This window comes from Macaca nemestrina, chromosome 20 (genome assembly GCF_043159975.1).
Source record: "Macaca nemestrina isolate mMacNem1 chromosome 20, mMacNem.hap1, whole genome shotgun sequence".
In the NCBI taxonomy this organism is placed as follows: Eukaryota; Metazoa; Chordata; class Mammalia; order Primates; family Cercopithecidae; genus Macaca; species Macaca nemestrina.
Window position 1 is genome coordinate 12,005,522 of NC_092144.1, and position 13,298 is coordinate 12,018,819.

Sequence of the window (13,298 nt, forward strand, 5' to 3'; positions counted from 1 at the left end):
GAGAATCAAATTGGGAGGAGGGTCTCTAGACCAACCGAGGTGCATGGGGAACAGAAGAGTGAGACTGGGGAGCTGGGGCTGAATTGGGGGTTCCTGGGGCGGGTGTGAATGATAAGAGCTTTCTGGTCAAATCTGGGGGCTGCCCCAGATAACGATCAGATGGGGAGCGAGTTTGGGATGCAGGAGAAAATTTGTTAAGGTTCACCCCCTTCATATAATATGGCAAATTTCCAGCGGCCCTGCGCAAGCCTTGGGGCAGAAGAAAGTAGCCGCTGCTGCATGTATAGTCCACATTGTTGGCCCTCGTGAGGTCACGGAATTTTTTCTTCCTCTCCAGCTAGTGAATTTGAGTGCTGAATCAGGACAAGGTTGTGGGGTTTTGTTTTTTTTTGTTGTTTTTGTTTTTCTGTCTTTTTGTTTGTTTTGTTTTGTTTTTGAGACGGAGTCTCGCTCTGTTGCCAGGCTGAAGTGCAATGGCGCGATCTCAGCTTATTGTAAACTCCGCCTCCCGGGTTCAAGCGATTCTCCTGCCTCAGCCTCCCGAGTAGCTGGGATTACAGGCATGTGCCACCACGCTCTGCTAATTAGACACGCCCGGCTTTTTTTTTTTTTTTTTTTTTTTTTTTTTTTTAGTAGAAATGGGGTTTCACAATGTTGACCAGGATGGTCTTGATTTCTTGACCTCATGATCCGCCCGCCTCGGCCTCCCAAAGTGTTAGGATTACAGGCGGGAGCCACCGCACCTGGCGGTTTTTCTTTGAGACAGTGTCTCGCCCTCATTGTCCCGGCTGGAGTGCAATGGCTCACTGCAACCTCCGTCTCCGGGTTCAAGCGATTCTCCTGCCTCAGCCTTCCGAGTAGCTGGAATTACAGGCGTCTGCCACCACGCCAGGCTAATTTTTTGTATATTTAGAAGAGATGGGGTTTTGCTATATTGGCCAGGCTGGTCTTGAACTCCTGACCTCTGGTGGTCCACCGGTCTCGACCTCGCAAAGTGCTGGGATTACAGGTGTGAGCCACTGTGCCCGGCCCAGTGTTTTCCTATTTCTTTATTTCTGAGATGGAGTTGCGCTCTGTTGCCCAGGCTGGAGTGCAATGGTGGGATCTCAGCTCACTGCAACCTGTGCTTCCAGGGTTCAAGCTATTCTCCTGTCTCAGCCTCCCGAGTACCTGGGACTACAGGCGCCCACAACCACGCCCGGCTAATTTTTGTATTTTTAGTAGAGATAGGGTTTCTCCATGTTGGTCAGGCTGTCTCGAACTCCCGACCTCAGGTGATCCACCCGCCTTGGCCTCCCAAAGTGCTGGTATTACAGGCGTGAACTACCACGCCCGGCCTTTTTTCCTATTTCTTTCTTTCTTTTTTTTTTTTTTTTGAGACGGAGTCTCGCTCTGTTGCCCAGGCTGGAGTGCAGTGGCCGGATCCCAACTCACTGCAAGCTCCGCCTCCTGGGTTTATGCCATTCTCCTGCCTCAGCCTCCTGAGTAGCTGGGACTACAGGCGCCTGCCACCTCATCTGGCTAGTTTTTTGTATGTTTTTTAGTAGAGACGGGGTTTCACTGTGTTAGCCAGGATGGTCTCGATCACCTGACCTTGTGATCCGCCCATCTCGGCCTCCCGAAGTGCTGGGATTAGACTTGAGCCACCGCGCCCGGCCCTTTTTTCCTATTTCTTAAGCACCTACTGCATATCAAGCAGTTTCCAAATGTTATCTCATTAACACCAGGTGCAGTGGCTCACACCTGTAATCCCAGCACTTCGAGAGGCCGAGGGCAGATCACGAGGTCAGGAGATTGAGACCATCCTGGCTAACATGGTGAAACTCTGTCTCTATTAAAAATACAAAAAATGCTGGGCGCGGTGGCTCACGCCTGTAATCCCAGCACTTTGGGAGGCCGAGGCGGGCGGATCACAAGGTCAGGAGATCGAGACCATGGTGAAACCCCGTCTCTACTAAAAATACAAAAAATTAGCCGGGCGCGGTTGTGGGCGCCTGTAGTCCCAGCTACTCGGGAGGCTGAGGCCGGAGAATGGCGTGAACCCCAGAGGCGGAGCTTGCAGTGAGCCGAGATCGCGCCACTGCACTCCAGCCTGGGCGACAGAGCGAGACTCCGTCTCAAAAAAAAAAAAAAAAAAAAAAATACAAAAAAAATTAGCCAGGAGTGGTGGCCTGCGCTTACAATCTCAGCTACTCAGGAGGCTGAGGCAGGAGAATTGCTTGAACATGGGAGGCGGAGGTTGCAGTGAGCCAAGATCATGCCACTTCACTCCAGCCTAGGTGACAGAGTGAGACTCTGTCTCAAAAAAAAAAAAAAGAGAAAAGGCCAAATGTTATCTCATGCAAATCTCACAAAAGCCCTATGCCTGGCAAACTTACCTCAGCTCAATTAGAAGCACTCCATGCCAAAAGAAACTCACAGAATTGGTGTCCAACCGGCCGGGCGCGGTGGCTCACACCTGTTATCCTAGCACTTTGGGAGGCCGAGATGGGCAGATCACCAGGTCAGGAGATCCAGACCATCCTGGCTAACACGGTGAAACCCCGTCTCTACTAAAGAATACAAAAAACTAGCCGGGCGAGGTGGCGGGCGCCTGTGGTCCCAGCTTCTCGGGAGGCTGAGGCAGGAGAATGGTGTGAACCCGGGAGGCGGCGGAGCTTGCAGTGAGCTGAGATCGCGCCACTGCACTCCACCCTGGGCGACAGAGCGAGACTCCATCTCAAAAAAAAAAAAAAAAGAAGAATTGGTGTCCAACCACGAATCTGAAATGCGAGACAAACACGTTCTCAATTTACAATAGCCTCCCTGCTCGAGCCTCTCATCACACTGTCCCCCGAGTTCAAAGGTCAGCACTTAACTGACTTAACACAGTTCCCAAACGCAAGCCAACTTCTTCACCCTGGGAAGCACTAGCTGTTTTCAACAATAGCAGGGTTAGATTCCATGAATATTGCCCTTACTTTAGAACTTGACTCTAGAGATGCTTCTGTATTTTACCCCTATTTGATAGATGAAGAACCTGAAGTACAGAAAGTCTAAGTGACTTACCCAAGATCACACAGTCAACAGGCTCTAGAATAGTTTGAAGCCAGGGCTGTGTGACTCACCAAAACCTGGATTTCATTCTCCTCCCTCTTCAGACTTTTCTAAGGTCAAAGCGGGTAAGTACTGTAAAGGGATGTGCCTGGGCTTTCAGCCTCTCCTGCCTCTTGACACTAGAATAGAGGCTGAGATGCTGCAGGGCGACCTACTTCCCAGGCTTCTGTTGCTTTTTAAAGATCCAGTCTCTGCTGGTGGCTTTGGGGGAGGAGGAGGCAGGGATGGCTCCATTACCTTCCTGTGTTCCTTCCCCCCATAGTCCATCCCCAAGGCCAAAGTCACACCTGAGCTAGCTCCCCAAAGTAGGAGGGAGAGACCTTTCTTTTTTTTTTTTTTTTTTTTTTTGAGACAGAATCTCTCTAGTCACCCAGGCTGGAGTGCAGTAGCGCCATCTCAGCTCACTGCAAGCTCAGCTTCCCGGGTTCACGCCAGTCTCCTGCCTCAGCCTCCCAAGTAGCTGGGACTACAAGCGCCCGCCACCACACCTGGCTAATTTTTTGTATTTTTATAGAGACAGGGTTTCACCGTGTTAGCCAGGATGGTCTCGGATCTCCTGACCTCGTGATCCGCCCGCCTTGGCCTCCAAAAGTGCTGGGATTACAGGCGTGAGCCACAGCGCCCAGCCATGGGAGAGACCTTTCAGCCCATGTGCAAACTAAAGTAGAAAAACCTTATTGTAGGCCGGGCGCGGTGGCTCAAGCCTGTAATCCCAGCACTTTGGGAGGCCGAGACGGGTGGATCACAAGGTCAGGAGATGGAGACCATCCTGGCTAACCCGGTGAAACCCCGTCTCTACTAAAAAATACAAAAAACTAGCTGGGCGAGGTGGCGGGCGCCTGTAGTCCCAGCTACTCGGGAGGCTGAGGCAGGAGAATGGCGTGAACCCGGGAGGCGGAGCTTGCAGTGAGCTGAGATCTGGCCACTGCACTCCAGCCTGGGTGACAGAGCGAGACCCCGTCTCAAAAAAAAAAAAAAAAAAAAAAAAAAAAAAGAAAAACCTTATTGTATGTTAGCAGGAAGTGAAACAGGAAAGGTATCCTATTCTTTTTTTTTTTTTTTTTTTTTTTGAGACAGAGTCTCAGTCTGTTGCCCAGGCTGGAGTATAGTCACTGTAACCTCCGCCTCCCCAGTTCAAGTGATTCTCCTGCCTCAGCCTCCCAAGTAGCTGGGATTACAGGCATGCGCCACCACCCCCAGCTAATTTTTGTATTTTTAGTAGAGATGGGGTTTCATCATGTTGGTCAGGTTGGTCTTAAACTCCTGACCTTGTGATCCGCCCACCTACCCACCTCAGCCTCCCAAAGTGCTGGGATTTTAGGTGCCACCATGACAGCTAGGTTTTTTTTTTTTTTTTTTTTTTTTGACAGAATCTCACTTTGTTGCCCAGGCTGAAGTACAGTGGCACGATCCCGGCTCACTGCAAGCTCTGCCTTCTGGGTTCCCGCCATTCTCCTGCCTCAGCCTCCCCAGTAGCTGGGACTACAGGCGCCCGCCACCACGCCCGGCTAATTTTTTTTTGTATTTTTAGTAGAGACGGGGTTTCACTGTGTTAGCCGGGATGGTCTGGATCTCCTGACCTCGTGATTCGCCCGCTTCGGCCTCCCAAAGTGCTGGGATTACAGGCGTGAGCCGCTGCACCCGGCCTTTCTTTTTTTTTTTTTAACTTTTTTGAGATGGAATCACTCTGTTGCCCAGGCTGAAGTACAGTGGCACGATCTCAGCTCACTGCAAACTTTGCCTTCCCAGATTCAAGAGATTCTCCTGCCTCAGGCTCCCGAATAGCGAATAGCTGCTATTACAGGTGTGTGCCACCACGCCCGGCTAATTTTTTGTAATTTTAGTAGAGACGGGGTTGTACCACGTTGGCCAGGCTGGTTTCAAACTCCTGGCCTCAAGTGATCTGCCCACCGTGGCCTCCCAAAGTGCTGGGATTACAGGCGTGAGCCACCGCACCCAGCCAGCTTTTATTTTTTCTAGCAAGAAAGGTCTTGCTATATTATCCAGACTGGTCTTGAACTCCTAGGCTCAAGTGATCCACCTGTGTCTCAGCCCCCCCCCACCCCCGGTCACTGGGATTACAGATGTAAGCCACCATTCTGGGCTAGGCGGATTTTTGTCTGTTTGGGTAAATGACTTCACATAACAGATGCTCATCATGTGTTACAAGAGTAAATGCCCCACCCCAACCTCACAGACTGCATCTGGCAAAATCTGAGAGCCTGTGGTGTACCGGGATGGGCCCACCTCAGCCCACTTCCAGGACCACAGCCCTCTGCCTTCCACCCTCTACTTGCTGAGGCCGTGTTTCTCTGAGTCTTGGTCCTCTTTTGATTGAAAGTGGAAGGAGGGGCCAGGCACGGTGGCTCATACCAGTAATCCTTAAGGCGGCAGATCACTTGAAGTCAGGAAACCCCAGCTCTACCAAAAAGATAAAAATTAGCTTGGTGTGGTGGCACACTCATGTAGTCCCAGCTACTTGGGAAGCTGAGGCAGGATGATTGCTTGAACCTGGGAGGCGGAGGTTGCAGTGAGCCGAAATCATGCCATTGCACTCCAGCCTGGGCGCAGAGTGAGCCTATCTCAAAAAATAAAAATAAAAAAGTGGAAGGAGGGGGCTGGGTGCAGTGGCTCACACCTGTAATCCCAGCACTTCGGGAGGCCAAGGCGGGAAGATGGTTTGAGCCCAGGAGTTCCCAACCAGCCTGAGCAACGTGGCAAGACTTCGTCTCTACAAAAAAAAAAAAAAAAAAAAAATGAGCCTGTAAAAAAAAAAAAATGAGTCTACGGCACATGCCTGTAGACCTCACCCAGGAGGCTGAGGTGGGAGGATCACTTCGGCCCAGGAGGTTGAGGCTGCAGCGAGCTGTAATTTCACCACTGCACTCCAGCCTAGGTGACAGAGGGAGACATTATCTCAAAAAAGAAAAAAAAAGAAAGTGGAAGAGGGCCCAGCCCTAAGCTGGGTAGGAGTGCCAAGGCTGCTTAGCTGCTGCCATTCCTGCCTGGGAAGACTGGGGTGAGCCTATAGCTAGGGGGCCCCCAACATTGCTCCAGGTTCAGCAGGTTTGAGATGGGAAGCAAGGGCATCTTAAAACTCGTGTGGGTTTGGAGAACAGGTGGAGCCAGGCAGCTTCTGGCTCCAACAGGATGCACAATGGAGCCAGGAGGAGGGCATGGAAGGGCTGGGAGGTCTGTGTCAATGATCATGTTCTGCAAGGTTGGACAGAGAACCCCGGCGCCCTCCTTCTCTTGAGGGTGTATGCATATGGAAGGGACAGACTCCAGCCTCCCTGGAAGGGCTTCAAGTAGCTGGAGGACTGAGTGGCCTTTCCCCCAGCAGAGCACACAGCCCCACGGAATCCAGCTCTCAGCATTCCTCACCTCCTCTGCTACCAAGATACAGTCCCCTCCACTCCCCTCCCCAGTCTCCCAGGTTCTACCCTCAGCCCCCTTCAGTCTACTCCCCACAGGAGCCAGAGGGATCCCCTGAAGATATAAAACGTACGATGTTGCTACTTCAAATACCCTCCAAAGCCTTCTCCTCACTTAAAATCCCGGGCATGACATGGTGGCTCAAGCCTGTAATCCCAGCACTTTGGCTGAGGTGGATCACCTGAGGTCGGAAGTTCGAGACCAGCCTGGCCAACATGGTGAAACCCTGTCTCTACTAACAATACAAAAATTAGCCAGGCATGGTGGCCAGCGCCTGTAATTCCAGCTACTCGGGAGGCTGAGGCAGGAGAATTGCTTGAACACAGGAGGCGGACGTTGCAGTGAGCCGAGATCACGTCACTGCACTCCAGCCTGGGTGACAGAGACAAGACTCCGTCTCAAAAAAAAAAAAAAAAGAATAAAATCCTGGGCCGAGAATGGCTCATACTGGTAATCCTTGCACTTTAGGAGGCTGAGGTGAGAAGGCTGCTTAAGCCCAGGAGTTGGAGACCAGCCTGAGCAACATAGGGAGACCCCATCTCTAGAAAAAAAAACAACTACCAGAGCGTGGTGGTGTGAACCTGTGGTCCCTGCTACTTGCGGGACTGAGGTGGGAGGAGGCCGGGAAGTCGAGGTTGCAGTGAGGCAGTGAGCTGTGATTGTAGCACTGCACTCTAGCCTGAGCGACAGAGCAAGACCATCTCCAAAAAAAGAAAAATAAGAACAAAATCCTGAATTCTCCCCTTATAATCCCTCCGTCCTCCTCCTCACTTCATCAGGCCCAAGCCCTCTCCGACCTGGCTATTCCTCTGCCTGGGGCTGCGTCTCATCTCCCTCAGGACTCTAATCAAATGTCACCTAAAAGACATACCCCCTTCCTCCCTAGCTGCAAAAGGGCTTCCCCTTTTTGTTTGTGTCTGTCTCCTTCTGTAAGGGCAGGGAGGGTGTGGTCTGCTGTGTTCCCAGCTGTCGCCCCGGAGCCTTGCAGAACCCTGGCACATAACAGATGCTCTTAAGTGTCTGCTGAATGCACAATGCAACAGCTTTGGCCCAGCCAAAATGGAACTGTGAAGAGAAAGTGAGCCTAAGGTGGCATGGTGGGGATGCAGCAGTGAGGGGAGATGGGTCTTGGGGAAAGTCCAGGCCTACATGAGGGGATGTGCCCCTGTCCTTCCTACCCCCTCCATATCCCGCTCCTTACCAGGCCAGACCCAGGCTTTGACAGGTACAATGCCAGCTACCAGGGGAAGGCTTAGGTCCGACAGCGCAAAGAAGACAAACCAAGCACACAGCTCCGGCACTAAGTCAAGTTCTTTACTTCCCAGAAGTGATGGCTAAGGGAAGGGAGGAGGGTGAGAAGAGGAAGAGAGAAAGAGCCAGAGAGAATGAGGAGGTGAGAAGGGGGGACAGTAAACCACTGTTCTATGAAGTCTCACGAGGCAAGTGCTCAAGGTAAAAAAAGAGTCCTGGAGAATCGTCCACGGCTGCGGGAAGCATCTCGGTTTGCTTCTGCTTTTAAGTCCTCTCGGGGAAGGCTGCCACCGCTGCCACTGCATTAAATAGTTATGTACATCGCAGAGAGTCCCAGGCCATGGGCAGGCGGGGGAGGGGCGTCATTTCACCAGGGGCCGAGTTTTATCATCGTCACCGCACTGGTGGGCTTTGTACTTTTTCACTTCTGCCATGTACTTGGCCCACGCATCACCTTTACTTGTTAATACCTGTGGAAGGGGGATATGGGTTTGGAGGGGGGGGTGCCAGGAACCAGGGTCAGGACTGCCCTGAGACAGCTCACCCATTCCCAGTGTCACCCGGCGGAAGACTCTGGGTTTGAGCTAAAGATTGTAAAGTCAAGTTATCTGGGGACCCTCCTATCCTGCCAGGCACACTCAGCAAAGGCCTGGATACCAGACAGGGAGGGAGAAGGCTGGGCACAAAAGCTGGAAGGAAAAGGCAATGTGGGTGGCCCTCCTGCACCCAGCCGGCTCACCTCATCCTCCGTCTTCTGCTTCTTGGCTACTATTCCCGTCTTGAGGGCTAGTTTGTTCCCGCCTCTGCGTTTGCCCACCTGGGTGAAGGGACAGAAGACTGCAACGGTTACAGGAGCCGGGACCGCCCTTGGCGGCGCTGAGGCCCACTACACCTTCCTAGCCCGGCCTGGTGGCCCGTCCTGACGCCGCGCCCAGCTCCGCCAGCCGGCCGACCTGCGCAGCAATCAGAGAGGAGCACACGCGACTCAGCGCCTGCCCTGGGCCCGCGGTGCCCTCCCAGGGAGCAAGAAGAGTGCCCACCTCAGTGGGGACCAGCTTTGTCCTCACTTTCCATGCCAAAGCCTCACCCTCTCTAGCAGGGACCACAAGAGGTGGCAATAGCTCCCTTTATTGAGCATGTACTGTATGCCAAGCCCTGTGCCAAGTGCTGCGGATGTATCATCTCCTTCCATTTTCACAGCTACCCTAAGATGAAAGTTAGAACCACCCCCTTTTTGACCAGGCGCGGTGGCTCAGGCCTGTAATCCCAGCACTTTTGGAGGTGGAAAAGGGGGGATCACCTGAGGTCAGGAGTTTAAGACCAGCCTGGCCAACATGGTGAAACCCTATCTCTACTAAAAACACAAAAAATTAGCTGGGAGTGGTGGTAGGCGCCTGTAATCCCAGCTACTCGGGAGGCTGAGGCAGAATTGCTTGAACCTGGGAGGAGGAGATTGCAGTGAGCCAAGGCTCCACCACTGCACTCCAGCCTGGGCAAGAGCGAGACTCTGTCTCAAAAAAAAAAAAAAAAAAAAGGAACCACCCCCTTTTCCTAGATGAGGAAAGTCTTTCAGAAGGAGAAGTCATGCTAACAACAAACAATGGAGCTGATTCAGGGTCAGGTGGGTCAAAGCCTCTGGACAGCATCCTTAGACATCAAGCAACATTGCCTTCTCTGTGCCTAGCCTGGCATGGCCTCTTTGAGGGTGCAGCCAAAATAGACCCTCAATGAACAAATGAAACAGATGCAACAACTGCTACACCCATTCATGAAGGGATACTCAGCCTCCACTCGCAGGTTCACGCCAACCCTGGTCCTGACGTTTTTCCTTCCTTACCCTTTCCTCAAAGATTGTCTTCCTCTAGCCTTTCATCCTGTATCCCACCTTCTCCCATTGACTGAGGGCTTCCTGCGCTCCGGGGGCTCCAACAGGCTTCACAGATAACCAGGCATTCAGTAACCTGTGCTGCTGGGACTATTTTCTTTTTGTTTGTTTTGTTTTGTTTGGAGACAGAGTCTCACTGTCCAGGCTGCAGTGCAGTGGCACGATCTCAACTCACTGCAACCTCCACCTCCCAGGTTCAAGTGATTCTCCTGCCTCAGCCTCCCGAGTAGCTGGGATTACAGGTATGCACCACCATGCCTGGCTAACTTTTGTATTTTTTTTTAGTAGAGTCGGGGGTTTCACCATGTTGGCCAGGCTGGTCTCGAACCCCTGACCTCAGGTGATCTGCCCGCCTCGGCCCCCAAAGTGCTGGGATTACGGGCATGAGCCACAGCGCCCGTCCTGCTGGGACTATTTCACACTGATTTTTTTTTTTTTTAAGATAGTCTCTTGTTCTGTCATCCAGGCTAGAGTGCAGTGGTGCAATCATGGCTCACTGCAGCCTGAATCTCCTGCGCTCAAGCGATCCTCCTGTCTCAGCCTCCTGGGGAGCTGGAGCTCCAGGCATGTGTGGCACCATGCCCAGCTAATTTTTAAATTTTTTTTGTAGAGATGGGTTTTTGCCATATTGTCCAGGCTGCTCTCCAACTCCTGGGCTTAAGCAATCCACCCACCTCAACCTCCCAAAATGTTGGAATTACAGGTGTGAGCCACTGCACCCAATCCACACTCATTTTTAACAAATGAAGAAACTGAGGCTTGGAGGGGTTACATCACTCGCCCAAAATCACATGCAGCATCCAGAACTAGAGCCCCCAATCTGTTAGTCTCAAGTCAACACTTTTTCCTCCACACTGCAGGGACTTGATCTTAACACTACAGACATGGCAAGCTCAGAGCCAAAAATCAATATACGCCCTATTTACTTAGCCCAGAGTTTCTCAACCTGGCACTAATAACATTTTGAGCTGGATTATTCTTTGTTTGGGGGTGGGAGGGCGCTGCCAAACGCATGGTAAGAAGTTGAGCAGCATCCCTGGCCTCTACCCATAGATGTCACTAGCACCCCCTCCCGCAGTTCTGACAACCAAAAATGTCTCCAGACTTTGCCAAATGTGGGGGTGGAGGGAACTGCCCCAATTGACAACCACCAGTTTAGCCCTTCCTGGAAGACAGGCTCTATGCTAACCACTTTTCCAGGATCACCTCATAAAACCCTCACCACATCAAGAGATGCGATGATGTCTATTTTTGCAACTAGGGAAAATGAGGGTAGGCCAGCCCAGAGACTCCAGGAAAGCAGCGATCTTGTCTGTAAGCTCACCACTGCATACCAGCATCTAGCACAATGCCTAGCACGAGGTAAAGTGCTCAATAAATGGAGGTTGGTCGAATAAGATACAAGGAAGTCAAGTAATTGTCCTAGGTAAGTAATTGTCCTTACACAGTACCTGGTCTGAGTCTAATGCATATAGCTCAGAGTCCAGACTTAATTTACCCCCTTTCCTCACAATTAGTGGTGGTCCCATGACCCAAGGTCCGGGTACCATTCAAACAGGAATCCCGATATCCACGTTTCCTCACTCTCCACAGTGCTGATTCCAAGGGAATTCCTCAGCTTCCAGTTCCCACGGGCAGGCTCCTGGAGTCCCCACTCCCGCCCCCAGACCCCAAGTTCCTCATCCTCAGTGGGTGACCCGGACGGGCCCCTCATTCAGAAAGGAAAGTGGACCTCGGTCCCGATCCCCCTTCACGGGCCCCTACTCCCGCTGCCAGGACAGGCCGTGGCGCCCGCCCCCACCCCCACGGCTCCTTACGAAGCTAAGTGTGGAGCCCGGACCGCCCTTCCTCTTCGGATCCCCGGGGCCAGCGGCGGCGGCAGACTGGTCGGGTCGCTGCGGACCCGGGGGCGGCTCCTCCTGCCGCTGCCGCTGCTCCTCCTCCATCTTCCGCTTGAACAGCTCCAGGAAGCTGCCGTCGTTGGCGAACAAGTTCACGCCGCCCGATACGGGGCTCGAACCCGCGCCCGACACCTCCTCGTCCCCGCTCTCGGGCGACGTCCCCGGTCCCGACTCAGCCCAACGGCTCCCGCCACTGCCACCGCCCGCGGGGCCCGGCGCCTCCCGGCCCGGAGGCTCCGCCCGTCTCCCTCGGGCAGCCATTTTGTCGCCAGGTGCCGCGCAAAGGACTCCGGGAAGGCCGCTCCGGCCCCGCGCTTGGTGCCCGACTCGCCTCGTCCGGAGCAATGCCTGCCGGGAAGAGCGGTCCAGCCCTTTAGCGTCCGCAGCGGGGCGGGCTGAATGAGGGAATCAACCCAAAGGGGCGGGGCTAGGGGGAGGGGCCCCCGTCTCGCGGGTTTTTTTTGTTTGTTTTTTTCTTTTTTTTTGAGACGGAGTTTCGCTCTTGTTGCCCAGGCTGGAGTGCAATGGCGCGATCTCGGCTAACCGCAACCTCCACCTCCCAGGTTCAAGCGATTCTCCTGTCTCAGCCTCCCGAGTAGCTGGGATTACAGACATGCACCACCACGCCCAGCTAATTTTGTATTTTTAGTAGAGACGGGATTTCTCCATGTTGGTCAGGCTGGTCTCGAACTCCCGACCTCAGGTGATCCGCCCGCCTCGGCCTCCCAAAGTGCTGGGAATACAGACATGAGCCACCGCGCCCGGCCTTGTTTTTTAAAAATTAGAGACGGGCGCCTGGCTATATTACCCAGGCTGGTCTCGAACTCCTGGCCTCAAGCGATCCTCCTGCCTTGGCCTCCCCTCCCAAAGTGTTGGGATTACAGGCGTGAGCCATCGGGATAAGTCTTGCTGTTTTTTTTGTTTTGGTTTTTTGGTTTTTTGCTTTGTTTTGTTTTATTTTGGAGACAGAGTCACACTCCGTTTCCGAGGCTGTAGTGCAAAGGCGTGATCACGGCTCACTTCAGCCTCGACCTCTCACGGCTGAGGTGAGCCTCCCACCAAAGCCTCCCGAGTAGCTGGGAAAACAGGCATGCGCCACTATGCCTGGTTTATTTATTTATTTATTTACTTACTTATTTATTTTTGTGGAGACAGGGTTTTGTCATGTTGCCCAAGCTGTTCTCAAACTCCTAGGCTCCAGCAATCCTCTCACCTCAGCCTCCCAAAGTGCTGGGATTCCAGGCATGAGCCACCGAGCCCTGCCTCTCGGGTGCTCAAAATTCAGCGGTACTCGGGCTGGTGTTTCCCAGACTGGGGCTCCCGGGGAATGAGACTGTCGTCTGAGACTGGGGCTGTAGCTTGCTCTCTGGAGTTGGTTTCACTTGGGGCTGGGAACAGATTCGTTTTCCAGGGCTAGAATCCCCGTCTGACACCAATAATAATCTCTGTGAGGGGAAGGACCTCATTTGGGGTTGTGTACTCAGCTGACACCTGGGAACTTGAGTCCCTAACTAGGGAATAGAGAGCATGTGTAGCCTGGGCCCCCCAAGTAGAAATAGGGGTATCTTTGGGTTGGGTACTCATCTCTGGATAAAGCTCACATTTTTGGGGGACATAGGGGCTCTGTGGAGCTGAGGTCCCCGTCTGAGAATCAGCTTTTTTTTTTTTTAATTTTGTTATTGTTATTATTATTTTATTTTATTTTATTTTTTGAGACTGAGTCTCGCTTT

At 52.7% G+C, this 13,298-nt stretch overlaps 1 protein-coding gene across 2 annotated transcripts; it reads right to left on the reverse strand.

The window, feature by feature from the left end:
* Window positions 1-7,824: 7,824 nt before the first annotated feature.
* TRIR (telomerase RNA component interacting RNase) lies at window positions 7,825-11,902 on the reverse strand. Of its 2 annotated transcripts, XM_011715612.2 has the most exons (3): window positions 11,485-11,868; window positions 8,522-8,599; window positions 7,825-8,252 (listed from the first exon to the last, which is right to left on the reverse strand). In XM_011715612.2, the coding sequence occupies exons 1-3, from the start codon at window positions 11,827-11,829 to the stop codon at window positions 8,145-8,147; spliced, it is 531 nt and encodes a 176-aa protein (XP_011713914.2). In that variant the 5' UTR covers window positions 11,830-11,868; the 3' UTR covers window positions 7,825-8,144. The 2 variants fall into 2 exon arrangements, with proteins under 2 accessions (XP_011713914.2, XP_070944246.1); XM_071088145.1 differs by lacking the exon at window positions 7,825-8,252 and having other exon boundaries at window positions 8,523-8,599; window positions 11,508-11,902.
* Between the last annotated feature and the right edge of the window lie 1,396 nt (window positions 11,903-13,298).